The sequence below is a fragment of the Chroicocephalus ridibundus genome, chromosome 19 (assembly GCF_963924245.1).
Source record: "Chroicocephalus ridibundus chromosome 19, bChrRid1.1, whole genome shotgun sequence".
Lineage (NCBI taxonomy): Eukaryota > Metazoa > Chordata > Aves > Charadriiformes > Laridae > Chroicocephalus > Chroicocephalus ridibundus.
This window is the reverse complement of record NC_086302.1, coordinates 6,809,407-6,836,024: the sequence shown is the minus strand read 5'-3', so window position 1 is coordinate 6,836,024 and position 26,618 is coordinate 6,809,407. Positions and strand designations below refer to the sequence as shown.

The 26,618-nt window shown below is 46.4% G+C and overlaps 1 protein-coding gene across 1 annotated transcript; it reads left to right on the top strand.

The window, feature by feature from the left end:
• Positions 1-8: 8 nt before the first annotated feature.
• Positions 9-26,618, top strand: LAPTM5 (lysosomal protein transmembrane 5). Its single transcript, XM_063356138.1, has 8 exons — positions 9-198; positions 10,385-10,478; positions 19,159-19,235; positions 20,002-20,130; positions 20,725-20,850; positions 21,405-21,500; positions 24,772-24,864; positions 25,831-26,618. Exons 1-8 carry the CDS (start codon positions 112-114, stop codon positions 25,903-25,905), a joined length of 777 nt encoding a protein of 258 aa, XP_063212208.1. The 5' UTR covers positions 9-111; the 3' UTR covers positions 25,906-26,618.

Below are 26,618 nucleotides of genomic sequence, written 5' to 3'. Positions count from 1 at the left end.
CATTTATAGACCAGGAAGGAAGTTGAGCTGCGCCGCTCGCTTCGCTTTCCAGTGGGGCGGTTGCTGCAAGTTCAACCTCCTTAACTCAAAGCCGTGCAGAGGGGTCGCAAAATGACTGCCCAAAGCACCACCGAGCCCCCCAGATGTTGCTTCTTCAACATCAAGACAGCAACAGTCGCTCTAGGGATCTTCCACATGGTAAGTTACAGGACTGAAAGGGGGGGACAGGGAGAGGGAAGCAAGAAAAGAGAGGCAGAGGTGTAATCTTTGCAGAAGGTGTAACCGTTGCAGATCACAAGGTTTCCTGACTGTTGACTTCTCTGTGTTCCCAAAAGGAAAAAAACCCAATGATTTAAGAGGCATGGACAAAAGGGGAGAAGGTGGTGGGGCAAGGGGGAGGGGGGGCAGGAAGAGATTTATCGCACTGGGAGGTCATTTTAACTGTTCTTTTCCCTGGCTTTACCAATTGGAGCTCATGGAAACTCTCTCTGCTTCCTGTTTTTCCCTTGCAGCTTGATGCGGGAGCTCTTACCCGTGCAGGGGTGTGTAGTTGGGCCAGGGCTGGACCCGTCGGTTAGAAACTGGGCAGCAGAGTGGAAATGCCAACGGTGGGAGTGATGGAATGATGGGTCACTGGAGGGAGGAGGGATTTGGGTCCCAGGCAAGCAAAGGGCGGGCGGGCAAAGCTGCCTCATTTCTCTCTCTACGGCCAGTTGGACACTCTACGGTGTCTGCTTGGATGCGTGGCGGTGCTCAGCTGCTGGCGTAACTGCTCGGGGGTGGTTGCGGATGGCAGCGAGCAGAGGCAGCAGAGCCTGGAGGGACGTCGCTTCCCCGCCACCTGGTTGCACAGAGGTGCTTTCAGGTGGCTCTAAGTCATGCTGAGGATGTGGTTTCTCGCACGGCAGAGGCACTTAAAATAATCCCATCTGTGGCAGTCGGTGTGCACGGAAACGGGTTGGGAGGCGGCAGGGTGATAACGGTTAGCGGGGGCTCCTAACCCCCTCCTTGCACCGGAGAAGTGGAGGGAGGGGAGCTGTAGCCTGCAAATATGTGCTGGGGGTGGCAGCTGTGGCAGCCGTGCCACGCACGGGAAGGACACGCCGTGGTCCCCCTGCAGCACCAGTCTGCATGCCCGGGGCAGGAGGAGCAACCCAAGCTGGCCGAGCAAATCCTCCCCGCACCACAGCCCCCTCCTCACCCACACAAAGCCCAGGCAGCGGGCCGACACGCTGGTTTAACGGGCTTGACTTCCACGATCCCATTCCTGCTGTACTCCTCTGTGGAGCATTCACGCTGTCGTATGCAGAGACACTAAATGGCAAATAGTCTTTCAGATAAGCTTCATTTTTGAAATGGTTGGGGAAAAAACCCCACTTATTTCTCTTAGGAATACTTAATTTCTTAGGTTTAGTCTTTATTGGTGGTTCAGTTTGGTCACACGAACTGAAACACATTTACTTAAAATCTGCCAGCGGGGTAAATAAGGAAGGAGGTTCCTTCTTTAGTCTTTTTCCTCTTCCTTAAAAACTAACAAGCCAAAATTTAGTACCTGTGAAAAAGGGGATGATATATTATAAGTAGCACGTACTGTCTGATACTGCATAGCAGCCGGCATCATTTTATAAGGTGATCCGACTAAAACTGTAACAGTGAAAGGGAACTTTTCTGGTCTTAACTGTTGTGTAAAACCCTCTGAAGAATTTCAGCAGAGAGATATTGGACTTAAGAGTGTTTAAATACGACATTCTTGGCCTATTTTAGCACCTCATCCCTTCCGAAGGCATTCTTCAGGATTCAGCTCATGAAGTGAAAGGCAAAAAAAATCCGGAGACCGGTTTAGTTGCTTTTTTTTGGATCGTAAGATAACTGGAAAGCATTCAGTGAATGGTAGGATCGTATAAACCCGGCAGGAGCAGAGCACTGGGGGCTGCTGGAGGCAGTGATGCCCGGGGGTGGGGGAGTGGTCCTTGGGTGTAAACCTCCCTGGTTTGGGGCAGGAGGTAGCCCCAGCCCAGGGCAGGAGAGCGGAGAAATTCGTATCTACACCACATCTTCATGGTAACTGCCAACACCTTTCCCCTGGCATTTCTCAAAAGCCAGACGCTGTAGTGGCATTTCCATGCCATGTTTTAATCTTTTGGGGACATCAAAAACATTACGAGATGGGTTAAAAGAATCATGCCGTTTTATATCCTCTTTTGCCGTCTGCTTTTTGAGCATCTAGATTACACCCTGGGCAGGCTGCTTTGTCTTTTAGCCACAAGCTCAAAGCTTATAACCTCACTGCTTTAAAAAGAAAGAAATTGCTGCATTTCTTGTGCATTCTCATGACCCCAAGACATAAAAATTGAAACATATGAAAGCTGAGAGTCTGCGGCAGAGAACAAGCCATTTCTGACAACCAATTAAACATACAGCCATCACAGAGGGATGGTCATGAACTGTTTAGAAATGGGACCCTCATAGGAAGTTTGGCCAAGACCTGATGAGGACTTGGCAAAATTAAAGGTCTGTGCAAAGGTGGGAAACACAAGACAGGCAACTACAACACATTTTCTCCAGAGGGCTACAAGCAGGCTGCGCGACATGAGCTGTCTGTTATCAGCGGTGAAACAGAGGTACAGAAAATGAATTCTTTTTTCCTAGCTGGGAGGGTGAATCGTAAAAGAACCTCCTTTGTCCTTCTCCGAAGTCAGCAAATGCTTTGAACTGAGGCACATTTTTCTTGTGTGTTTCACTATGATGCCACTAACAACAACAGAGATTCCTGATTTGCACCAGAGCGTGATGGAAGATAATGAAATACCACTCTTGGTGCTGGTGGCTAACAGGCAAAATTTAACTCCCAGTGACACAGAATCATAGAATGGTTTGGGTTGGAAGGGACCTTAAAGGCCACCCAGTGCCACCCCCTGCCCTGGGCAGGGACACCTCCCACCAGCCCAGGTTGCTCCAAGCCCCATCCAACCTGGCCTTGAACCCCTCCAGGGATGGGGCAGCCACAGCTTCTCTGGGCACCCTGGGCCAGGGGCTCACTGCCCTCACAGCCAAGAATTTTTTCCTGACAGCCAATCTAAATCTCCCCTCTTTTAGTTTGAAACAGTTACCGCTCATCCTATCGCTCCGCTCCCTCATAAAGGGTCCCTCCTCATCTCTCCTATAGGGCCCCTTTAAGTACTGGAAGGTCACTATAAGGTCTCCCCGGAGCCTTCTCTTCTCCAGGCTGAACCCCCCCAGCTCTCTCAGCCTGTCCCCACAGCAGAGGGGCTCCAGCCCTCCCAGCATCTCCGGGGCCTCCTCTGGCCCCGCTCCAACAGCTCCGTGTCCTTCTTGTCCTGAAGGCTTCAGAGCTGGACACAGTACTCCAGGTGGGGTCTCCTGAGAGCAGACACCATATGAAAGATGTGTTCTTTCGAAAAAGTTTTGTGGGTCTGTTAAAGACACCAGGTAAGAACCGGGAAAGGCAGAGAGCCTTGGAGTGCGCCTTCACAGTGCTCATGGGAAAGAGTTTGCAGAAAAGATGCAAAGATCTACTCAGGGCAGGGAAGAAAAGCTGCTTTTCTTTGCAAAATGGCAAAGGCAGAAGTCACAAGGCACGTGTCCTGAGTCAGCCCCACAGTCCAGCAGCCTCCCAGCCTGTCTCCAACAGCAGCCAGCAGCAGCTGCCTGGATAAGAAGGTATTGGAAGCAGGACAGGTACCAAGTGACCCTCTGCAGTTAGTACGTCAGAGCTTCTTGACTTTTGAGGTTACACGAAAACTATCACGTTTACTGTTGTGTTCAATAGTCTCCAGCTCTGTTCTGTTCGTATTTCCTTTTCAACCATTTTTTTTCCAAAGTTTGACAAATCCTAGTGTCACAGGACTCTATGAGCAGAGGCTGCTTCATGCCAGGTCTTTTTTATTGCTGTGAATGTTATCCCTCTCCTGACTGTTAGCAATGGTGACATGCCTCAAGACAGAAATTACGGTATAGTTGTGGTGTTGCAGTTTATACCTTATCCTGTATAAATAAAAGGATAGGTAATGGCTTCAAACTGGAAGAGCGTAGGTTTAGTTTAGATATCAGGAAGAAATTTTTCACTATGAGGGTGGTGAGACACCGGAACAGGTTGCCCAGGGAGGTTGTGAATGAGCCATCCCTGGAGGTGTTCAAGGACAGGTTGGACACAGCTTGGAGCAACCTGGGCTGGTGGGAGGTGTCCGTGTCCATGGCAGGGGGTTGGAACTAGGGGATCTTTAAAGTCTCTTCCAACCCAAACTATTCTGTGATTCTATAAGCATGATGTACAAAGTCACTGCAGGGCACGAGGTGCCAGGGAGCATTAGCACCTTACATGCAACTGGGGTTGTGACTAAGGAGCCAGAGATGCTCTTGAAGACTGGGGCTGAACCAGTAAAGGATATGGGGAACGGGCAAGGGCGGCCTGAGCCCTCAGCTCTTCAACCCTGCTGCTGCTGGCTCCTGACAGAGTGACCACCATTGCAATACCCTGTAACTCCCCAGGTCCCTGCGGGTCCCAGTGCGTCTGTACCTACGGTATCAGCTCAGTGGGTTTCTTCTACACAGAACCCCTTGGGAAACAGTTTGATTTTTGGAGAAAGTTGTCTTATCTCACAGCTTTAAGAGATAACACAGAACAGCAAATATTTTTTCCCTACCTCTTCTCCACCTTTTTGATAGTGTAGCTGCAGCTGGGCAGAGGGAGGGAAAAAGAAAAAGGGATTTATAACTCAGCAGTGACTTGGATGATTTGCTACATCAATACTGTTGGTTTGTAGCCATATAAATTATTGCTGTGGGTCCTAGTGATGAATCATAGTGATGCTGGGTGATAGTAATGCCATCAAACACAAGCTCTCAGGCTTTGTGGCAATGTCTTGTCCTCCTATAAATCAGATTTGTCTCACTGCTGATCTCTCCATAGGCAGTTGAAATAAATTGTGGGCATTCTCAAACAAACAGGGAAGGAGAAGGAGGGGAACGAGGAGGGGACAGAGTTGTGTGACTAGCAAAGCTTCTCTGGGTGCTGTGAGGTGACTTGCAGGTGACTTTCAAGGAACGCATGGAGGAATTTGTCCTTCTGCTCATCGACTCCTCCCAGGCATGAAGAGACCTCAAGTTATTTGAGATTAGCTTCAAGAACAAGGCTGGGAAGTTGCTTCTGTGCACACAGCACAGGCAGAAAACCTGCAATTCATTTGCTACTAGTCCTTGATTAGAGCCAAAGGAGGTCTTAGAAAGCAGCGTGTCTGCAGCTTGGTCTGGCCCCCGTTGCAGCCGAGCTCTTCTCTTTGGCAGCTCTTTAGCTCAGGGAGCAGAGTCTCATCTCTGGGACCTTCCCCAGCTCCTGGTCCTCACCTGTGGACGTGACTCGTGTTGGCACAGAGCTGTGATTCACTGCGCCTTCGGCAGGCTGTGGCTGACCCGAGACGTTCGGCAGACCCTGTGCTGCTCCCTCGTCCCTGCACAAACAAGAGGGGGCGAAGGAGGCAGCAGGAAGGAAAAAGATGAAACGTTTTGAACAGAAACCAACCGGGAGCGAAAAAGACACTCCTCACTTTATCCTACCTTGCCACAACAACTACTTTTAAATTAAAGTAAAAACAAGGCAAAGCACTGAAAGTACAGCATTTATACGTGGTACTATTCGCCTTCAAAGCGCTGGGTGTCGCCTGCTTGTGTGCACCGCTGGCAGAAACCCTCGCAGCGCTGGCGGAGCAGATGTCACTGTCCCCATTGACCCCTGTTCATTACGGCTTCGGGCTCTTCTTGTGTGAATAAAAAAGGAGCAGCCGTCACACCAAGGCCATGTGCATAAAGATAAATTATTTAGAGATTAGTGAAGCTGCACATATTTCAGAAAAAGAAAAAAAAAAGGCCTACGACACAACCTCTAAGAGCAGTTTAACCCTACTGCAGCTGCAGTAAAATTATTCACTAGGGAATGGGGGCTGCCTGCGTCATGCTGTTAAGACTCTGCCTTGCAAGACACCCCCCCGTTTCGCTGCCTTGGTTTAACGACTGGCTCTACCACAGTCTTGCACTACGCGGCTCAGTCACTTCATTTCCCGGTGTTAGAAATCTTTTACTGAGAAACTTGAAGCACTCCTTTTAAACGGAGGCAGCAATAAGATGAGAGGTGTCCTCCAAAAGCTGCAGCCCTAGGAGATAAAATAAGAAGGGCTGGCTGGCGGCGGGACTGGGAGACGGCAGCACACCACGCGAGCTGCGAGTTGAGTGCCGGGAGGTGAAACTTCCTATTTTAAGCCTGCCTCTCTCCTCGCCTCTCATGACACAGCAATAAGAAAGGGAACTGGGTGCTTGTCTGAGCAGCCCCGTCTGCCCGAAATGGGAACCTTTCGTTTTCTTCTGGAGCTGAAAGGTGACTCTCGAGTGAGAATATGTACAGCCTTGGAGAGCAAGGAGTGCTGGGCAGACACTACATCAATCTCTCTCCACCTTCTCAGCTCGACGCCAGCAGCCCACTGTGGGGGTTTCATCACCTTGGATGTATATTCTCTACAGGAATAAATGAGATTGTCACATGCCAGGCAGCAGCGTGCCAAACCCAAAGTCAGGCGATGGAGAGGTGTCCTGGTCCTGACACAGTACTTGTGATGGAGAGACGAGGGAAAGGCTCAGGGATTGTAATGATAGAGCACAGGGTAATGGCTTCAAACAGAAAGAGGGGAGATTTAGATGAGGTCTGAGGCAGAAATTCTTGGCTGTGAGGGCGGTGAGCCCCTGGCCCAGGTTGCCCAGAGAAGCTGTGGCTGCCCCATCCCTGGAGGGGTTCAAGGCCAGGTTGGCCGGGGCTTGGAGCAACCTGGGCTGGTGGGAGGTGTCCCTGCCCAGGGCAGGGGGTGGCACTGGGCGGGCTTTAAGGTCCCTTCCAACTCTAACCATTCTATGATTCTGTGATTTTGTGATTCCATGAAAGGCACACAGATCCTTGTCTGTTTTATCTCGTTGCAGTTCAGTGGTTCATTGTTTCTATGCAAAAGCCCTTTTAAATGGGAAGTTTAAACCAGCTTTCATTTTAAAAGTCTTCTTAATCTTTCAGCTTGGCCTTGGGTTTTTCTCTCTGACATGTTTTTATTTTATGGGGCTGCTATTGGTCTGGTTGCGCGGCTCATTTCAACACTTGCAAGGTAACCAGGAACTCTTTTGCTCTGCTGTTCCCCTCTTTGATAGACACTAGAGATGGTTCTTCATATAGAACTTTAGGCTCTGGCTTTTCTATGTCTATAAATCCATCTGGGATGGGAGCATTTGGGATCTGATGTCCTCCTTTCATTCACTTGGCTTTCAGAAATGAAACACGTTTAAGGCTCAGGTCATCCATTTTGTTCAGGCCTCCATTTAACAGAAACCTGAAAAAGCAATTTCTTCCCATATTTCCCATGTTGACATTTGAGGGGTTTGACCAGAAGTAGCAATAAGGGAAGTGAAATCTCTTCGGGAGCGTGTACATGAAAACTCTCGGACAAGTTAGGGCACTTGAAGTCAGCATGTGATCTCCATGCGTAGTTAGTTAAGAAATCCTTTACATCCCAGGGGAGACCATCAAGTGTAAAGAAACTTCAGATCGATGCAATTTCATCCTTGATGAGGTTCAGCGCTTCCATGGGACTTCAAACACTGTTACATTGAGATGAATTCGTGTTAACTTTCTTGTGTCCCCATGTAATGAGATCTAGCTATTTCTTCTTTTCCTATCAGCCTCAAATTGCAAAGTTCATTTACTGCATGGAAAAAATATAATAAATAAAAACAGCGTGTCTCATGTGGCTCCTGAACAACCTGATATAAGACAGGCCAGGAGATGACACATTCTTTCTCCCAACTCAGACTCTAGGCAGACTTTAAACAAAAAGGGAAGGCTCGTGGTGGGACACAGGGTCCCAGTCCCCACTGCAGAGAGTGTGGCTTGGAGGACGCTCGCTCTAGAAGCAAAGGGCGCTGGGGCATGTGCTACAGCTCTTCTGGAAACTGCGCTTGCCGTTTGTGGCGCAGAAAGTTGATGAATTTGGTTTTGAAGATAGTTTCTAGGTTTCCTCCAGCTAACGCAGAGACAGTGGGAGGGTCTGCATTCAGTTCCTGTCTCTGCTGCAGGCCACCCCTCCCCGCCTCGCTTCCCCGTTTCTGGGGCAATGAGAAGCCTTTCTTTCCATGCCTCTCGGTTTTGTTTGCCTGCAGTGTCAGCCCTAGCCCATCTGACTACACATTACTCCAGCCTGAACTCTGTCTGGATCTTGTACAGCACCTCCAGCCACCGCTCTGCAAAAGACAAAAACACATTAGTCCTTCTGCTCACTCAACAGTTAGGTTTGCCTCGTCTCCCTGCAGTTGCTGGTTTTGTGCTCCTTCCCACACACAAAGTTTGCAAACACCAGTGCAGACCACAGCAGTTCCGGTTCCTCCTTGCCTGCATCATTTCTTTAACTGGTTGCTGAAACAAGAAGCTGCTTTAGCTATTCTGGAGAAGTTATTTCAGCTCTACGGTACCCAGGTTTGAGTTGATCTTGGTGGCAGATACAAACTTGCTTCCTGTATGAGATGACGCACAGGCAGAGGTTGTGGAGTCTGGATGAAATGCCTTCTCTCATTCACCTCTTCACGACAACCTCTTTTTTTGTCCATGGTACTTTTGTTGACGGTTGTGTCCCTGGAGAATAGTCTGCAGAACGGGTGCTGCCAATGCCGGACCCGGTGTTGGTGGGGTGAGGATGGAGGGTCATGCTGGCATGGGTTTCTCCATTTTTTGCACACCTGGGGATTTCCCCTCCTGCAGATTCAGTTCCCATGCCTATGAGGAAAAAATGCACAGGGCATGATTGTCCCCGCACTTCTCCTGGTCTGACTGCTGCTCGCTGCTCTCAGGCTGTGCCCTGGTGTTGTGGCAAGAGGTCCTCCTGGACAGGGGACTCAGGCAGAGAAGATGCACAGAGAAGATGCACAGCAGCAGAGAGGTCAGAGAGCTTGTCCAGCCAGCGAGACGCAGCTGTGGGGTGACAAGCATGTTTCCTACGTCCTCGGGGAAATGTAGCAGCAGGCTTCCTCCCCAGCCACCCACACTGTTAAGGCAATTTTAAAATAACCCAGCACACACTATGTTGCTTTTGGAAAGTGCAGCTGTAGGTGTAGGACTGGCAGACCATGCTGTGCTCCAGCTTCCTACAGCCTAAAAATGCAGAAGAAATGAAAGACGTACCAAGCATGAGAGAGGACAGCAGAGATTGGAGAAGGAGGAAGAAAATGACCAACAAGATGGGCTGCATGATGGAGTCAGAAATGTGCCGTCTCAATATACAGTGCTGAAACTGTCGGTAAAGTGATGAAGGAGCAATAAATGGCATCAGGGTAATCCTTTACCCCAAGAGGTGTTATCTGCTCTGACAACACTGTGGGCAGTGACTGATGCTCCATTGTGGCCGTGGACTTCTTGTTCTCGGATCTGCAACAAGTTTGGTCCCCTTGACACGTGCTGTCTGTACATACTGGCAAGGTGTATTGTCCCCAGGAGGGATGTGGGGGGGTGTCTGGCCTTGCGGCTACTCCTCTCCTGGTTTTACTTGCACAGAAATGCCCTGGACCTGCTGTCTGAGGTGCTCCATGGTGAGGTCTCCAGCCTTACAGAGGTCTTCTGCAGCCCACGACTGCCCAGTGCCCCCCATGCAACAGGAGCTCTCCCTAACCTGGGGGTTAGAAATTGTTTTTTCTGCTGCAGATCATCACTGAATATAGAAGCACAGTGCTAGGACTGAGACCACAGCTCTAGACCTCACTCCATCTCACTGCTTCCTAAACTCAGAATGGGATCAACCATGGAGTCTAGGGTTTGATAGTCCGACTTGGAAAGTTGGTGGGGAAGGGAGAGAAAATAGTTTTAGTTCAATGTGAAAAAAGCACATTTGGAAATTTTTCTCAAATCAGTAAAAGAAGGAAAACTATACTTTTGTCAATGAAGTAGTATAGGTAGACTTACAGATAGCTGTTTATTCTTTTAGTATTTCTTTTTACACTTCATACTGTTGTTACCTGTAGCTCAACTCTGAAGCAAAATGGTATTTCAAAATGTAAAACCAGAGCTTTCTGGATAAAAGATGTTGAAACAAAGCTCATTAACTTTGTAATTCCTCCCTCCTCCTTCAGAAGCTGGCAGAAAAAAGAGAGTTAAACCCAAACCATTATTAAACTGATAAGTTTTGTCTCAATGTTTCCTTGTTAAGGATTTGAAACCTTTCATGACTGTCTCGCTTGGAGAACCATCCTGCATTTAGGACTGCGGCCATTGCATGCTCCCTGGAAACAAATTTGTTTATAGCAAGTTGGCCCAAGGCCCACTGAATTGTGTCTTTTGCTTTTGTTCTCCTAGGTCATGAGCGTTTTGCTGCTGATTGAGTACTCCCTGGAGGTGGCGAGCGGGAAAGGCTTTTGCAAAGACCTGGACAAGGATTACTACAAAATTGGTATGCCAAATTCAGGATGCTGGAAAGCAGCAAGGGTCTGTGGGGTTGAGAGGGAGCCCAAGGTCCTGCATTGGTCCCTCTTTCTTTTTCATCAAAGAAAATTGGAAACCGGCATTCAGAGCAGATGGGCCAAAACCTCAGACCCAGAAACTAGGTTTAGGCTCTAAAGATGTGGATTTTGGTTTAGGCCATGGCTTTGTCGGCTTTTGGGAGACCAGTGAGGAGCCCAGAGAATTTGTCTTTATTTCAGTGGACCAGGCCCTCAGCCCAAACTCTTCAGTACCCTCATACTCCTCCAACCTTTCCACTGAAATACACTTGGCATTAATCTGACAATCCTTTTTTCCCCTTCTTTTTCTTTTCCACCAACTGTGGATCATTTAAGCCTTACACACACCATTGACTCCCTTCATATGTTGGACATTTTTCAGGAAAACACTGAAGTATCTGACCAGCTGCTCAATGGACCTAGACTGGCCAGTGACCTTGGGGTCCCGGAGTGGGGAGAAATCACAGCCCCCACACAACATCCCATGGATGGGTGGGCTACCCGATGTTGCCACTAATACCCCGCCCTTTGTGCCATGGATCCATCCTCTTCTCATCATCCGTCTTGCCACACAGGAGTCTCCTACTTGACAGCTGAAGGCACTTCAAAGTGCCACACCAGCCCACATCCTTTCCCCCCTGTCCCTTTGGCCCCCACCCCTAGATTTTCCCAAACTCTGGTGGTTTTTGCAGAACATTGGCTGTCTGGAAGAAGCAGCCAGGCTGTTTCATATCCCACAAATCGTCACAAGCATCACATTCATCACAGTTGATTGAATTCTTATGGCTTGAGCTTGGAAGGATCTAGCTTGGCTTTCAGAAACCTGGTAGATATCTCATGTTGAGTGCCATTTAAAAGAAAACAACTCCCCAGACCTCAAATATTACTTGACCAGGCTAATTCCGCATAAAGCTGTTTGGAAGCAACATACACAGGGTGCTTTTTGCTTTTCTTAGTCACTTTTCAGTGTAAAACCACAAGTTGAGATAACCCTTGTCTGCTGCATGCAGAAAGGCGGAAAGCAGGCTCCCACACCCGATATTGTCTCTCCCTATGGAGAAGGCTCATAGTCAGAGAAAAACACAACCCACAGCAGCAAGGACCTGCCTGTTCCCTGGTTTTCCAGTATGTCCTTCCCCAGGCTGCAAGCATGCACAGACAGGCCCCCTGTAAGTGGAGGAAAGAGAAACCAAGTACAGCAGATTCCTGCACATCCCAAAGTCACTTGTCCCCGGGGTAGGAGTCGGACAGAGTGGAAAGCACCAAAACAGGCACAGTCACTGTGTGGGTGAAGCTATTGCTAACAGATGGGTTCACATTTTTCAAAAGAGTCCAGCTGGGTTCTGGGAGGCACCACTGTAATCCCCCGAGGCTGTTTTGAAAGGCATCAACAGCCAGCAGAAAATGGAAATTTGGGTGAGTCCTGCTAAGAGGACCCCGAGCAAGGGTCTGCTGTCAAGGTTCACAGCTTTCACACGGGGCATTATGTCCAAAGTACTCCAGTCCGGGGGGGTTGGAGGCTACTTTGCTTAGCTGTGGTCCACAGAGGTCCCTCTGCAGCTGTGGCTCAACTCAACACCCCGAGTAGACTTGCATGACGACTGCGTTGGAAAATACTTTCTGCAGAGCTTTCCCATTAGGGCGACATGCAATACACTGAGCAGGGGTGGGTTTTTTTGTTTTGTTTTGGTCTTTTTTATGTACCTGGCTTGGACATGGCCACCGTTGGAAACATTTGCTTCTCGTGGTGGAGTATGCATCTGCATTCTGACTAACACAGTGAGCTGAACTGCTGAAAACTGAACATGATATTTGCAGATCATAATACTTTCCCACAGACACAGTTAAGTAAAAATGGCAATTGTTTTTCATTTTTTTTTTGCAGAAAGATCATCCAAGGCCAATAATTTTTACTTTTCTTCAAGTATCTAAGTAAAATATTCTTTAAAGAAAAAGAAACAAACCATCGAGACAGATTTTTTCAGATGATTTCCATACGAAACCATTATATGCTTTCTAAGCAAGACATGCATTTCTGCAAATATCGAGGTTTTTCTTTAAGAATAGAACTGCTCTGAGTAAAATTGGCCCTGTTTTTAACAACCCAACCTCTTCCCACACAATCAAAATGACAGGTCTTCCCCCTCCCCCCTCTTCCACTGCCTCCTACACAAAACGGAACATTTCATAATGAAATCCCCAGCACTTCCACTTGGCTTCTCTTCCCAAGCATTTCAAAGGGCTCTGCTTGGGAGACTGTGAGTGTTTTCAGATTGCAATTGGAATAAACACAGTGCAGCCCTTCTATTTCCAGAAACAAGCGGGGAAGCAACACAGCAAAGCAGTACAAAAAGTTCAATTTGACTTCAAAACCCAGATGGAAAGAGTTGGAGAACAATTTGGGGAGAGGTTCTGTTGATGCCCTCAGCATCTGCTGCTCTATTTGTAGATACTGCCAGATTAAAGCACTTCGCAGAATATATAATGCTAAGGCCGTAGCCGTGGCCCAAGAATACAAACAAGGCAAGGCTTATGGGAAAACGCTTTTCACAAGATAAAGTAGGAAAAAATACATATAGGAGTTCTTTATAAGGAATCAGAGCTCCCGTGAGATTTCTCAGCGATGCATTTTGCTGCCTCAAAAAGAGGGTATGGGGTGGGCCTTGACTTCCACAGGTACGAAAGGCCAGGTGGGAGGAGAACTGGGATTGCTGCAGGTTTTTGAGATTCCCAGGGTAATGGGAAGGGTGACTGGGTCAGCTGCCCTCAGAAGAGGGGTGCCCTTGCTGCCTTGGCTTACAAGACGCAGCAGGCAGCACAGGACTGAGAGCGCTCCTCTGAAATTTCCCTTTCAATGGAAGTTGCCCAAGAAATTAATATAAGACCTGGTGAAAACAACGGATTAAAGGGGGAAGATGACACAGGTTCTTCTTTGCCTTTGGGAGCCTTGAAAATTATTTTCCCACCCCTAGTGGGGTCAATGCCAGGTCAATGCTAATCTACAGTGGATCTAGATTTACTACCTAACTAATATTTAAGAAATAACACAAGATTAATTTGGCCGAGGAAGAAGAGAAAAACTTTGCGGTGTGGTGATTTGGGGCACTCAGTTGCAGTTTGGAAGAATTAGGTTCACATCTCTCTGCTCTATCTCGTATACGGCAGAAATTTGGATGTGCATTTCCCATGCAGCCTCCCCCGTTTCCAGTCTATTAGAAATCTCATCCTGGAGCTGAGAAGCCTTCCTAGCAAAAGCCTTCTTGGCAGCGCTTCGTTCCTGAAAGCACATGAGCTTTGGCAGACTAGCTTTTCCTGCTGGAAAAAATAAAACCAAAAAGCAACCCCCCCAAAAAAAACAACAAAACCCAAACATTTCAATTAAAAACTCCTTACCAGTTTTAAGCTGCTAAAATGAATGGGGTTTTGCCTTGAAAATGTTACACCCCACTGCTTGCCATAGGTCAGATCTTTAGGATGTCTTCAATTCATGCCTGTGTACAGTCTGAGCGTTAATCACTTTTATTTTTCATTAATGACTGTAAAAATTGCCACTGTGGACAAAGTACAACTGGAAAAGTTGTTTCAGTTTCTGTCCAGCCAGCCAAGAAAAACACCTCAGCTATGCCTGAAGGCCTGTGTGCACGGCCTGTGCCATATGCTATGCATACCATACGCTAGGAAGAAAATAATCCCTCCTTCTCTAACGAAAAGCGAGTCAGGCTAAACGGACTGGGCAGCTTCTTTCCCTGATGGACCTGCCCATCCTTTGAACGTGGCTGTCCAGAAACAACTCCCCGCAGCTTATCAGCAACACCCAGGCAGACACTGCCGTCCTTGACAATCTGTGAACGCAACTGTTAAACCACGGCTTTATGAGCCCTGTTTGTATTTCCCATGCCGGTTTATTGGGCCATAAAACAGAAAGGGGTTTCTCTGCATTCATGGGAAATATTAGGAGTCATTCAATGTCCCTCCTGACTACATCCAGGGCACAAACCCTGATGTGAAGTTAATAAAAAATAGATATTTGGCAAATTAATGCTCTCTTTTCCTGTTGGATGGGTGGATTTTTTTGGTACCACTTGCTAGCATTGCAAATGTCTAGTGCAGCTCTGCGGAGGCTCTGTCGTATGCCCCCGTTCTCGTTACGCCCCCAGGAAAAATGGCAGTTATTTCACAGCACATATATATTCCTGCCCATTAAATTCCCTAGGATCTCTGGGAGACTCAGGTAATCTCAGAGAATCTGAGTAAGAAAAAGCACGAGAAAGAGCATGTTTATCTCTTTGTTGCTGCTGTCTATTCCTGTGTCCTTTTGTAAAAAGGTCCTCCTCAAAGGGGGCAAGGTCTCGCCACGCTCTCTGCCGGCAATAAAGTACCCCCGCCAGCACGGAGGTGGCTGTGGAACTGAAATACTCCTGTAGGTAGGGTATTCTAAGGCTACAGGAGTGAAGCAGGCTTTGAGAGGAGTGACATTTCTTCCCTGTCTGGTTTTGTAACCACAGAATCAGAGCAAAAGTAAAAGGTGGCCCCCCCGGAGGCCTCCAGTCCAACCTCCTGCTTGAAACGGGGCTGACTCCAAAGCTGGGGCAGCTTGCCCAGGGCTTTGTCCACGTGAGGTTCGCAGATTCCCCCAGATGAGAATTCCATAACCTCTCTGCATCCCTGTTCAAGACTGCATCACTTATTGTGGGATTTTTTTTTTTCTCCTTTTATCTGGAATGTCCTTTATTTTAAAAGTTGCCCCTTATCTTTCAATAAGAGCCAGTGCACCTTCCGCAGGGACAAACCCTGTTATTCTCGGAATACTCTGGTACTTTTTAAAGTGCTATAGAGGAAAACAGGTTATTCCGAGATAGGAACCCAGGTGAACATGCAGGAGGAAGACAAGGGAAAACCATGGAACGATGCTCCTGTGTTTGAGATAATACACATGCTCAAGCTTGGTTCAAGACTCCTAATTTTTCCCCTTTTCTGAGGGTTTGTAAGTGCAAAAGAGACAACCATTCATCCTACAATGGCAAAGTAAGCACAAAGGGAAACACTGAAGAGACTTAAAATTTACTATCTTATATTTTTAAGCATGGAAAGGGCCTTTTAGTCACAGTAATCTGGTCTCTAGGGTCTGCAGTGGCTGCAAGTACCTCCAACCCCAGGGATCCACTGCTGGTCCTGGAAGGTAACGTATTGCTCTGCCAGCCCTTGCAAAGTATTTCAGGTGGCATTTGGCCTCTCTGGAACATGTACTGCATCCCCATCTCATGGAGGGTTTGCAGAGACAGGGCTAAGAGCCAACAGCTACCACTACCTAAGGGGGGGTCACTCCTTTAGCCCATCTGCTAAACGTGGTCCCACGAAGAAAGAAGTCATTTTGTTTAAGTAAAAATCTTTGATTACTGAGATCAAATCCATTGGTACTAAAACATCCCTGGAATGGAGAGATCTGCTGCCAGCGGAAAGGATGACTGCGAACAAACAGGAGGCAGACAGCGCGTGGAAAGCTCTTTTCTCTTGGTTTTCCTTTTCTTTCCATCCCTTTGTGTCCGTAGGGTTGCGGGCTTTTTGTTTCTGTGTTATTTTTGTTTAGGGGTTTTTTGATCGAGGTTCTGCTTGGGAAATTCAGCCGGGTTCCGCTGGCAATTAGCCTGCAGAAGCAGCAGCCAGTTGCCCAATTAATTAGCAAGCCTGCCGAGAGAGCTGGAGCATGAGAACATGTAGAAAGAGGCAGAAAAACACAACTGTCTTGAATCCAAGGAAACACCATCCTAAAGAGAGAAATCCTCTCTGGGGTAAACTTCTGATGGTTGGTTTTGGGAGGAAAACCAGTGAAAATGGCTTCAGGCAGACCAGGACTGTCTCCTTTTACGGCTGTTCCTACAAAGGCTGAGCCCGTCATCTTTGTTAAGCTCTTTTTATTTTTTAAGTTTATGCTGTCCTCGTGTTAATCTTTGGTTCTTTGCGCACCACATCACAGCCTTGTCTCTGCTCTCCTGCTTCTGAGAGGAGTGTTTGGTTCCTGCTCGGAACTCGGGCTCTTCCCGTGCTCAGAGGTGCGAGCAGCATCTTCTGCAGCAAAGCCCTTTCTCCGTTGCACTCTCAGTTCTCATTTGGGATTTGCTGGACTGGGGTTTTCTTTCTTTTCTCTTTCCTAAGACTTCTTCCTCTCCTGTGTTTCAATTCTCATTGCTTTGTGGCAAACAGATCCTGCGTTTGGTTTTTTTTATTGGGTTATAAGTAATAGATATTTTCTTGTTTTGTGCAATCAAAACTCCTTGTTTCCTGATGAGGTTATAGTGGTTGTTGGATACTTTTGATCATTCCCGTAAGTCTTGCATTTCTGACTCCTACACGTGCAGCAGCTCACGTAGTGCTGCTCCCTCTCTTGAGATAAGCTATTTTTGCTTCTTTGAGGGATGCAGCCTCCTCAAAGGGTTTTTCCCTTTGAGCCCCGTAAAGGAAGAGGCTTCTCATGCTCAGGGAAGGCAGTGCTGCTCAGGGCTTCTTTTCAGACTAAAGGTTGCTCACTGCAGATCTCATTTTTAGAGGAGACTTGAGTGTGTTGCTAATTCTTGAGCAGATCGTAAGGGAAGTTAAAATATCTTTTGTATAAATGCATTTAAATGGAATAAAGTGCACTCCCTCCTAGCAGAGGACGGGAGGAGTGCTGCTGGTGGTGCCACCTGCCCTCCCCTGCTGCCCTCGCTGCCAGATGTGGCTCAGCCCAGCTGTCAGGCAGGTCCTCTACAACCCTGGAAAGGCTCCAGAGCTCCTCAGTATCGTCTTTGGTCCTTCCTTCAACTGGCACTCGTCCATGCCCGCATTGCTTCTCCGAGCTGGATGCAGCCCTTGACAGTTTGCGTATGTCGCAGCGGCCGCGTCTAACAGGCGCCCACCCCCTGCCAGATGCCATGGGCACTGCTGGGTGGTAGGTCTGCCCCGCTCCAGCACGGCTCTCCCTCTGACTTGGGATGACTGTTGGCATTTGCTCCTTCAAACAGCCTCACTGGCCAAATTACGGTAGAGCTGTGACTGCTCTGATGCAAGTGTTTTGCTGCCGTAAACAGCAGCGTTGGTGTTATCTGCCTGGAAGGGGGATGGGTTTCTCTGCCTCAATATCTCAGTAAATTATTTTATTCTCTTGTCAGTAAAGCTAGGAAGTGAGTTCAGGACGCTTTAGTGCATGCCCAAGCACTGAAATCCTCCCCACACACTAAAAACGTAATCTGGTACCAAAGCTATAGGTAAAGACTCAAAGCTGGGGGAGATGGAGAGGCATTTTAATGGGGGCGGGGGGAAAAATGGGGTAATATGGAGAGTGAAGGATTTCAGGGCAGCTGGAATATATCAGAGATCCAACAGGATAAAGGGCAATTTCTAGATTTCTTTAGGAAAGCAAGTGAAATGGATAATGGAAAAAATAGTTAGGCACTATATTTAATAGCCATGGAATAAACTGGGCTGTTGGCAGCGGGGAAGCGAACCAGTAATCTGAGCTTCCTGGTGCTTGAGAAGCGTACCTATGGAAAGGATCGTTTGCTTTTAAAAAAAAAAGTCAGAAAAGTTAAGAGTTTGGGTCTTTTCTAATATAATTAAACGTTTTATTCGAGCACTTGGGAGCTGGAGATCCAAACAGACTGCTGCTATTTTAAACTCAGGTAGAGCAATAAGAAAGGAATTGGAGAGCGAGTTGGAGGCGGCACCGTGAAAGGCTGTATGGTATGCAGAGGTGGATAAAGAAAGTAGCCCTGTTTCGCCTTTGGAGTGAGCTGCCTTTTTTTTTTTTTTTAAACAAGCAAATCAACTTTACAAAAACCCTCACGCTGTCTACATCGCTAGAAAAGACGAAATGCGTATAGTGTACAATGCAAGCACGGCTTTGGTAGTCATCATCAGGGCAGGCTGCAATACCAAGAGGGGAAATTGCTTCCTGGGAACCATTCAGTAGGAAGCTTTGTGTAGGTACGAGATCATCTCCCTACACCCAAAGCATCTGATGAAGATTATTTTCAGCCCTGTAGGTAGAACTGCCTCACATTGTTCTCCTCACACCTTTATTTTTAACGCGTGTGTTGCATCCTGCAGCTACAGAGAGCGGAGGTGAGATATTTCACCCCGAGAGTCTGTGGTCCATGCTACCAGTGGGTGGTTAAAACTTCTGCTTCTCGTCTGCTTGAGAATCTTGCAGATCTTTCACCAAATTTTGCTGTTAGTTACTTAATCTGCCTTTGAATCTCAAAATAATTTCCAAATCAGACTTACTAATCATTAGCTAAAAGCACTGTCCCTTTTTTTTCTACTTCATTTTACATTATATCATAGCCTAGGATATTTAAAATTTCAGTCCAGGCAATAAAGGCTTTTGGCTCCCATGCGCCTGAGCCGACGGCCTGCTCAGCCCAGTGGCTAAAGAAACAGAAGCTTCAAAGACAGATGAAAAAGTGGGGGTAGAAAAGGGGGAAAAAAAAAAAAAAAAAAAAAAAGAAAAAAAAAAGGTTACCTTCCAGCTGCATGGCATTCATTCCCCCACATACACAGACCGGTCTGACTATAACTCTTCCCTAGAGGTCTGATTGAATTGGGACATTGTGCTCTGGCTTTTAGTAATGTGGTAATTACTTTTATTGCTTTTAGCTGATGTCATCACCAGTTTCCTGTTGATCATCATGCTGTTTGTCATCAGCTTCAACCTCCTCCTGGGTGTGGTGAAGGTATGTTCTCCACAAATGACATTTATCTGCTGGCTGAAGCCTCTCTGGCTTAAAGGAGGGGACTAGAGAATGTTCGCTGAAAATGCTGAAGTATGACCAAAAAAGCAGATAAATATCTCTGCTTTCTTACAGAGGGGGATGTTGTCTGGTTTGCAGTCTCAGCCTCACCTGCAAGGCTGCTAACTGCCAGATGTACCCAATCTGGGTGACATTTCTAGCAAGATTATTTTTGGTGTCAAGGAATGGAAATGTTCTGATTTGGAAATTCTGGCGTTTTGCATCTTCTCCTTGCTCTTTTCCAAGTCAGATCCTGGAGGGGAGCTGTAACTCCCTTATTACACTGGTGATTCCTTTCCCATTTCAGGAGAAGAAATGACCACGCATTGCTGTGGGAAAGTAGTGGTTTGCCACTACTTTCTCTGTAGTGGCAAAATTTGGAGACAGCTAAGTGACAGCTCTGATGGGATCAAGAGCCAATGTCACATAGCGACAATTCACAGAAACTTTACAAGGGGGTGAAAAAAATCAGTATCGCTGCCCTTCAATTTTCCTGAATCAATTATCACCACAGTATGTGGAATTAGATGCAGAAATTCCAGGAAAGTATTTGTTCTTGGAGTACCTAAATATATATCCTCACGTCCTTGGGGTACATAAATATATGTCCTTATGTCCTTGGGGTATACAAGTATATGTCCAATAGGTATTGATAGGTGGTTTCCTTCTATTCAGAATAGAAATAACTGGCATTGCTTTACTTTCTCAGAAGCGGGAACGTCTCCTGATCCCATTCCTTGCTCTCCAAGTCATGGACTTTCTCCTCAGCCTCCTAACAATGTTCAGTTCCTACATACAAGTTCCAGGGATCGTTTCTGTGTCCTCCCTTAGCCACACGGTAGGTAACAGCTCACAGATCTTCTCTGTTCTCTGTGTGATGGCGACATATACATAATGTACTGGATGGATGGATGGATACATAATGTAATGGAGACATAATGTACTACGGATTACATATCCACGTAAAGGATCGTGATCTTGGGCCAAGGTTCTTCATGGCAAGACAGTTCCTACACTGACTGGAGACATGATGCAATCCTTGGGAACTGGAGGGTGTGCAAGGAAAGCCTAGTGACAGCTGGGATGTAGTTTGATCTCCCATGTCTGGGAATCCTCCTGTTGATTTTATTTTCTGTCTCAGGGCTTTGGGGAGGTGGTTCTGGGTGTGCCCGTGCTAGGAAGGGTTTGCTGGAGGTAAGCTAGGAATATCACTGCTCCAGCTAGAGGCTTCTTCCGAGGAGCTTGTATGAATTAGTCCAACAAGATGGTTTAGTCATCATTTTGGCCAGTGTAAATGAATTAAATAGCTTAGGATATTGTAAATAATAGTAAATAAGAAGAGACCACAGGCCCTGTGTAAAATGGGGAATATCTACATAAGTGACACCATCTTGTAATCGTAACAAATTCCCATTCCCTGCCCTTCTTGCAGCAGGGACACTCGAAGATCCCTTTCCTGGCTCTGCAGCTGCTGGACTTCTGCCTGAGTATTCTCACCCTCTGCAGCTCTTACATGGAGGTCCCCACCTATCTCAGCCTCAAGTCTTCAGACAATGGGGTAGGTTATGGGCAAGCTCAGCTGATTTTTCATGCTGTGAACCCCTATGAAGTTTCTTTCAGTGGCTGTGAAGACAGAGTAAACTTTCTCTGATCTCTACAGTATGCCCAGAACTGCTCTGTTTGATGACAAAAGAGGATTTTCCATATGTTCCCACCAACACGATGTTCTTGACTGACAGCTTGCTTAGGCATGTGCTTCTTGAAAGTACACCTTGTTTTTCTTGTAAGGATCTTATGGATGCAAATTGCAGAGCAAAATGATTTGGATAGAGCCTGCCTGCATGCATTGAAAATGCATCCACTTTTCATCTTTATTAAACAGTCATACTTTTAGTTCTCATTTAAATAGTCTTGTGAAAATCTTTGCCAAAGGAGTGTAAACAGCAGGAACCGAAAATATCCCTGTACTCTTTCCAATGAGGCAAGGAAGGTGGCCTGTCCCACCTTTCTGAAAGGCGGGCTGAGAAACTCGCTGAGATCTCCACCGCTTTGTCTGACCCCCGGTGGAGGAACCCAGCGTGTATGATTGAGACCTTTTCCCTCTTTTCACAGGGCTTTCTGCCAACCCTGGAGAAGTTACCAACGGAGGAGTATGCCAAAGTGATGGTCACCTTCACCATTGCGTTCATTGCTGTCCTCTTCCTGAAGGTAAATGGCTGCAGGTTCTGGCGAGGCTGAAATGGAACTCTGTCACCTGGGGGATAGGAGGAATTCGGTTCACTTCTCTCTCAAATCTGCCAGGGCTTTGGAAAGCCTTGTTGTCTCTCCTTGGGCATAATAGGAGCTATGCCCCAGTGTAGAGTCCGAGGCGGGTCTAATACTCAAATCACTGGTTTTATGCTTCTGCAGATGTGAGCTATAAAGCAAAATCTCTCCAGAAACTATTACTGCCCATTCATCTCCAGAAGGATAAGATGTTTGAAAACAAATATAGGAAACTCTTCTGCTATTGTGTGCCAAAATAAATTCGATCATTAAGCAGCAGGTTAGATCTTCCACTTGAGTGAGTCGCTGTATCCACACCGAAGTAAGTGGAGTTATGCACACTGATACCCTGAAATTTAATTAAAACCTGTGATCTGCTAAATCCTGCTTACATCTCAGAAAACTCCACTGTGAGATGGTTTCTATTCTTCTTGCTTCAATGGATCAGAGAACAGGTTTTTCACTGGGGGGTTTCAGACCAGATAAGAAAACCAGATATTTCCAGGTGCTTGAGCAGATTCTGTCACAGTGAAAAATGCTGCTTGTTAGTTGGAAAACATTTTTTATTCAGACTCTTCCCACGTGGCCAGAGAAGCCACTGTGGAGTGGAGTGTCTTGTATGATTGCACTGCAGACATGACTTTAGCATATCTTTTAATATTTGCATAAACTGCGCAATAGGAGTGGAGATAACCCTGAAACCCAGCTGGCAGTGCAAGTCTTCAGCAGAAATCTCACTGACCTGGCAAATCGGTTGATTTGAATTTTCCACAGCGTTAGCTACAAGACTGCTTAACTTGCAATGACTTCTTGCGCTGGGGTTTGTAGGAGGAGGGATGGGGGAATATAATTTAAAAAAATGGACAGGCACAAGCACTCCTTGGTCTCCTAAACTCCCCAAAACAAGTCATTAGGAACCCCATCCTTTAAACTTAGTGACAATCCCTCCTCTCTTCCCTGTGTAGCAAAAACATATTCATGACAGAGTTCCTTCTAAGTCATAAAGATCTGATGAGGAACGTGGCAACAAGACGGAACATTTTAGACCCAAAGAGGCCATTTGGCCAATTTAGGGTCCACCAGTTTCAATTCACTGAATGCCCACACCAAGGTAGCGTGTAAATATGTTGGACTAGCCCAGGATCTTTTTGCATAAATTGATTTGCTTAATGACCCATCACAAGCATTTATTGCTCTTATGCTAAAATGTTCTTTCCGTGTTATCCGGTGTTGTTTGCCTGCCAGCTTGCAATTACTGTCCCCAAATAATTATCTGCATCCCACACCATCGCATAACTCAGCTAAAAGACGGTCTGTCAGATGAAGAAGAGATGGGGCACCTGCCCCATCACGTGCCTCTGCCAGTGACCTCATATGAGACCTGCAAGACTTTGCTCACCCTTTTAGCATGAAAGATTTCTCTGGCAATGCTAGGGGGATGGTAACGCTCCTCTCCCTCCTCTCTCTAACACCACGCTTTGCAGGGCCCATGTCCTTTTGCAACGTGGAAGTCTCTCCATGCAGCTTCACAGCTTCTTACCAGTGTGGTGGCTGGTTTTATGCTTACTGGTAGAGCCCCAGCGGTGATATCATCAGTTGTTCAAGTCTAAGTTCCTTGGAGATGCAAAGCATTCAAAGGGCAGAGAGAGCGAAGGGGTGATTCTTACGTAGCACCATTAGGTCTGTCTCCCTTGCTGACCTGTGTCTCCACAAGTAATCTTTATCTCACCTCAGTATCATAAAATCATCCCCCTCCACCATCACAGTGAGAAGAATGCAGAAACCAGGGGGAATAAAACATTTCTGATGGGAAATGAAAGCAAGGGTCTAACATAATTACTTCTGAAGTAGCTCGCTTCCTGACCTCTAGGACAAGCTTCCCATCCACTTACAATGTCAACAGCTGCCAGAGGAGTTTTCCCTCTTCAATTCAGTGTGGAGAAGGGTATCCTACAGTGACTCTTGAGTGTTTGGAGTTAGCCAGTAATGGGATGATCCCAAGGTCACTGGCTGCCTTTACATAAGCTGTGTGTACTAATGTATTCTGCTCAAAGCTGCTATTGCTTGCAGCAGTCTTAACTGAAGTCAACTTCGGTGAATATGGTGCAGATACTGGTTGGCACTGCAGCAAACACGTCCAGAATCAAAATCAAAGAAACGAGTTTTTTGTTGTATGATATTCTTCAAAAAAAAAATAAAATTGGGGTTTCTTTCGTGGATGAGTGGGGGTTTTGTACCATTTATACGATGGCTTCAGTGTCTTGCATGTTTGCTCTCTGTATGAAGAGGCTTTTGGAAGGGGGAAGGATTTTGCGATATTCCCTAAAGGTGGTCAAAGTTTGGATTTACCTCCTCATCTCTGGAAGTCTGTTTGAGAGATGCATTCCTTCAAGTCAGATACTTCATTTTTTGTTCTCATGCTTTGTCTTGGCTTTGTGTCAAGAAAAACACACCTCATTGTTCTAGGAAACCCTAAGCTACACAGCTTGTTCACAAGGCATATAACTCCCTATGTTCCTTTGAAAATGCCAACTGTTTTTAAAGTAGAGTCTTACGCCAATAAAAATAAGAGGCACACGACTTTGCCTCACTGCACAGAGTAGGGAAAATATTTATTTAATATGGTATGTTTCACAGACCTTGCTTATTTTCTTGTGCCACAATCCGTCAATCGATCCATTTTTCTCAGAAAAGCTCTCTATTTATTGCATCTTGTAACTCTATGAGGTGCAAGGCGGTCTTGTCAGAAAAGTGTAACTATTGGAAGTATAGGATTTTGTTGAATGAGCTGACCTTTCAGGTCAGTCCTAGTGGATCAGGGAGCCTTGGATCTCTGGGAGGTGGATGTTGTGCCCAGGGTGCTTTCCTGAGACATGCAAACTTTGTAGCCTGCTCAGAAAAATAACACGAAGGACATGCTTTCCTTTCCTACCCGATGACATTGCACTCTCAGAGGTCTTAAGCATGTGCTTTATATTTAATGGTGCTACTAGTCCTATCGACTTCCCACATTAGTGTACTGTTCCGAATAGATGGAGTTGTCGCCTTTCCAGTGAAGGATCAAGAAAGACCGATTTAAGGCCCTGGGACACGCGGTCCCAGGCTTCCACCTCCAGAGAAGACAGGAGGGCAATGGCAGGCTCACGGCAAAAGTGGAAATGCTCTCGTTGACTTGCAATGCAATGGCAGACTTCCCTTTCCCTTTCTTTTTCAGGCCTATATGTTCAAATGTGTCCTGAGCTGCTTTAAGTATATTAAAGCCTGCAAGAGAAAGGAGGTGAAAGTCGACCCACAAGCAGTTGAAAAGGTGAGTAAAGACTGCTTCGGATTTACGCCATGAAAAGGCATGGTTTAGACTGATGAGTGCATGATGATCCTTCCTTTTGCTTCTTTGGTGGCCTGAGAGATAGTTCAACCCTTCAAATCTGCATTCACAGATAGTAATAATCAGTTTCCAATTATATCATATTTCTTTAACTTTACTTTTGTATAAAACCTTTCAAAGTCAATGGTATCTGTAAGGAACCCGAAACTCAGGCTTCAGGCAAAGCAGATAAATGGGAATATAACTTTTATTCTCTGATCCAGATATGTGTTTTTAATTTCAGTTGAACTTTGGTTTCTGTGCCTAATAGTGCTACCCATGTTTAAAATTAAGTTTGTCTTCACCTCTTGCTGGATCACCATCTGAGAGATTTGGTGCGTTGCCCTTCATCTTAAGAGTCTGCTAAATAATGAATATCGATGTCCTTAGATTACTGATGACCTCTTTAATAGCAGCATCCAGCTGCTCTGACACAATGGAAAGATATTGAAGAGCTTCCAAAAATAATAGATGTCTTAAAGATGGATGAGAAGTAAAGAGGAAGAATATGGAAAGCTAAGTGCAGGCGTTTGTCTTGTTGAAACTTGGCAGATACGATAAGCCTTGTCTTGCCAGCAGTGTGTGCCCCTGCTGTGCATGCATCATGTCCCTCTGCAATGATCCGAGCTTAGCTTTTTTCTTAGGCAACGAGGCTCACGTTCTGGACATTAAAGAGCCTTGGTCCGTTTATTGCAGCCGTGCTTTGGGAGAAGGAGGTAGGACTGGCATCAAAGTGGTGATAAATTGCTGCTGACCTCCGACTCTTCTGGATTTCTGCCCGTTATCTCTTACAGCCCACGTGGTTCTTTCAGCCTGTTTTGAACTAGGCAGAGAAACACATCTAAGGTCAAATCCACTTTAAACCCTTCATGTGATCCCCAGAGCATAACTAATGGTCTTCTCTTTCAGGCTGTGCTGCCGTCGTATGAGGAAGCCTTAGAGTTGCCTTCCAAGGAATCCCCACCGCCCTACGTAACAATCTAAGCTCCACTCATGGAGAGGAGACATCTGTATTGCTGTTGGTGACTCTTGCCTCTTCTGTCAGATAGTCAGCTTCATTGAGAAGGTCCTTATTTTATAGCAGTATCGTGCTTATTACAATCCACCTCACTTTAGGAGCCTACGAAGAGTGACAGTGAACCACTGGAGTTGGTGCCTTGCTCTACTCTGGCAGTTTTTGAGCTGGTACTACCAAGCGGCAGTGCAAATTTTAATAAAGTTGGCACCAGGCACCACTGAGGTTCCCGTCACTGGCCTCTGACATCTGGCTAATGTGAATTGTAGGCACTGGCCTGAATCTCTTGTCAGGCTTGCTTTATGCCAGCAAGATGCTGTTTCTCGTCTGTCTCACATCTAACCCAGCAGCTGAGATATTTAGGAAGTGGAACAGGGGGAAAACAGGCAACAACCTTTTCGCTGAGATAGTCCAACCCTGAAGCTATGCTAACCAGCATCTTTTAATGAGGACCTTATGGGAAAGGGATCAGAAAAAGAATAAAGATCTCAAATGAACTGTGATGTAGCTCTCATCCTGTCTGCTTGTGATGATGACTAATAGCATTTACTCCAGAGTATACAACATGCTGGAATTGTCACAGCATTGCTCTGCCATTTCATACCTGAGTGTTTGCATTTTTTTGCTTTTAGTGTGACTTGAAAGATGAGTTTCAATAAAAAAAAAAAGTTAACGGCTTCAA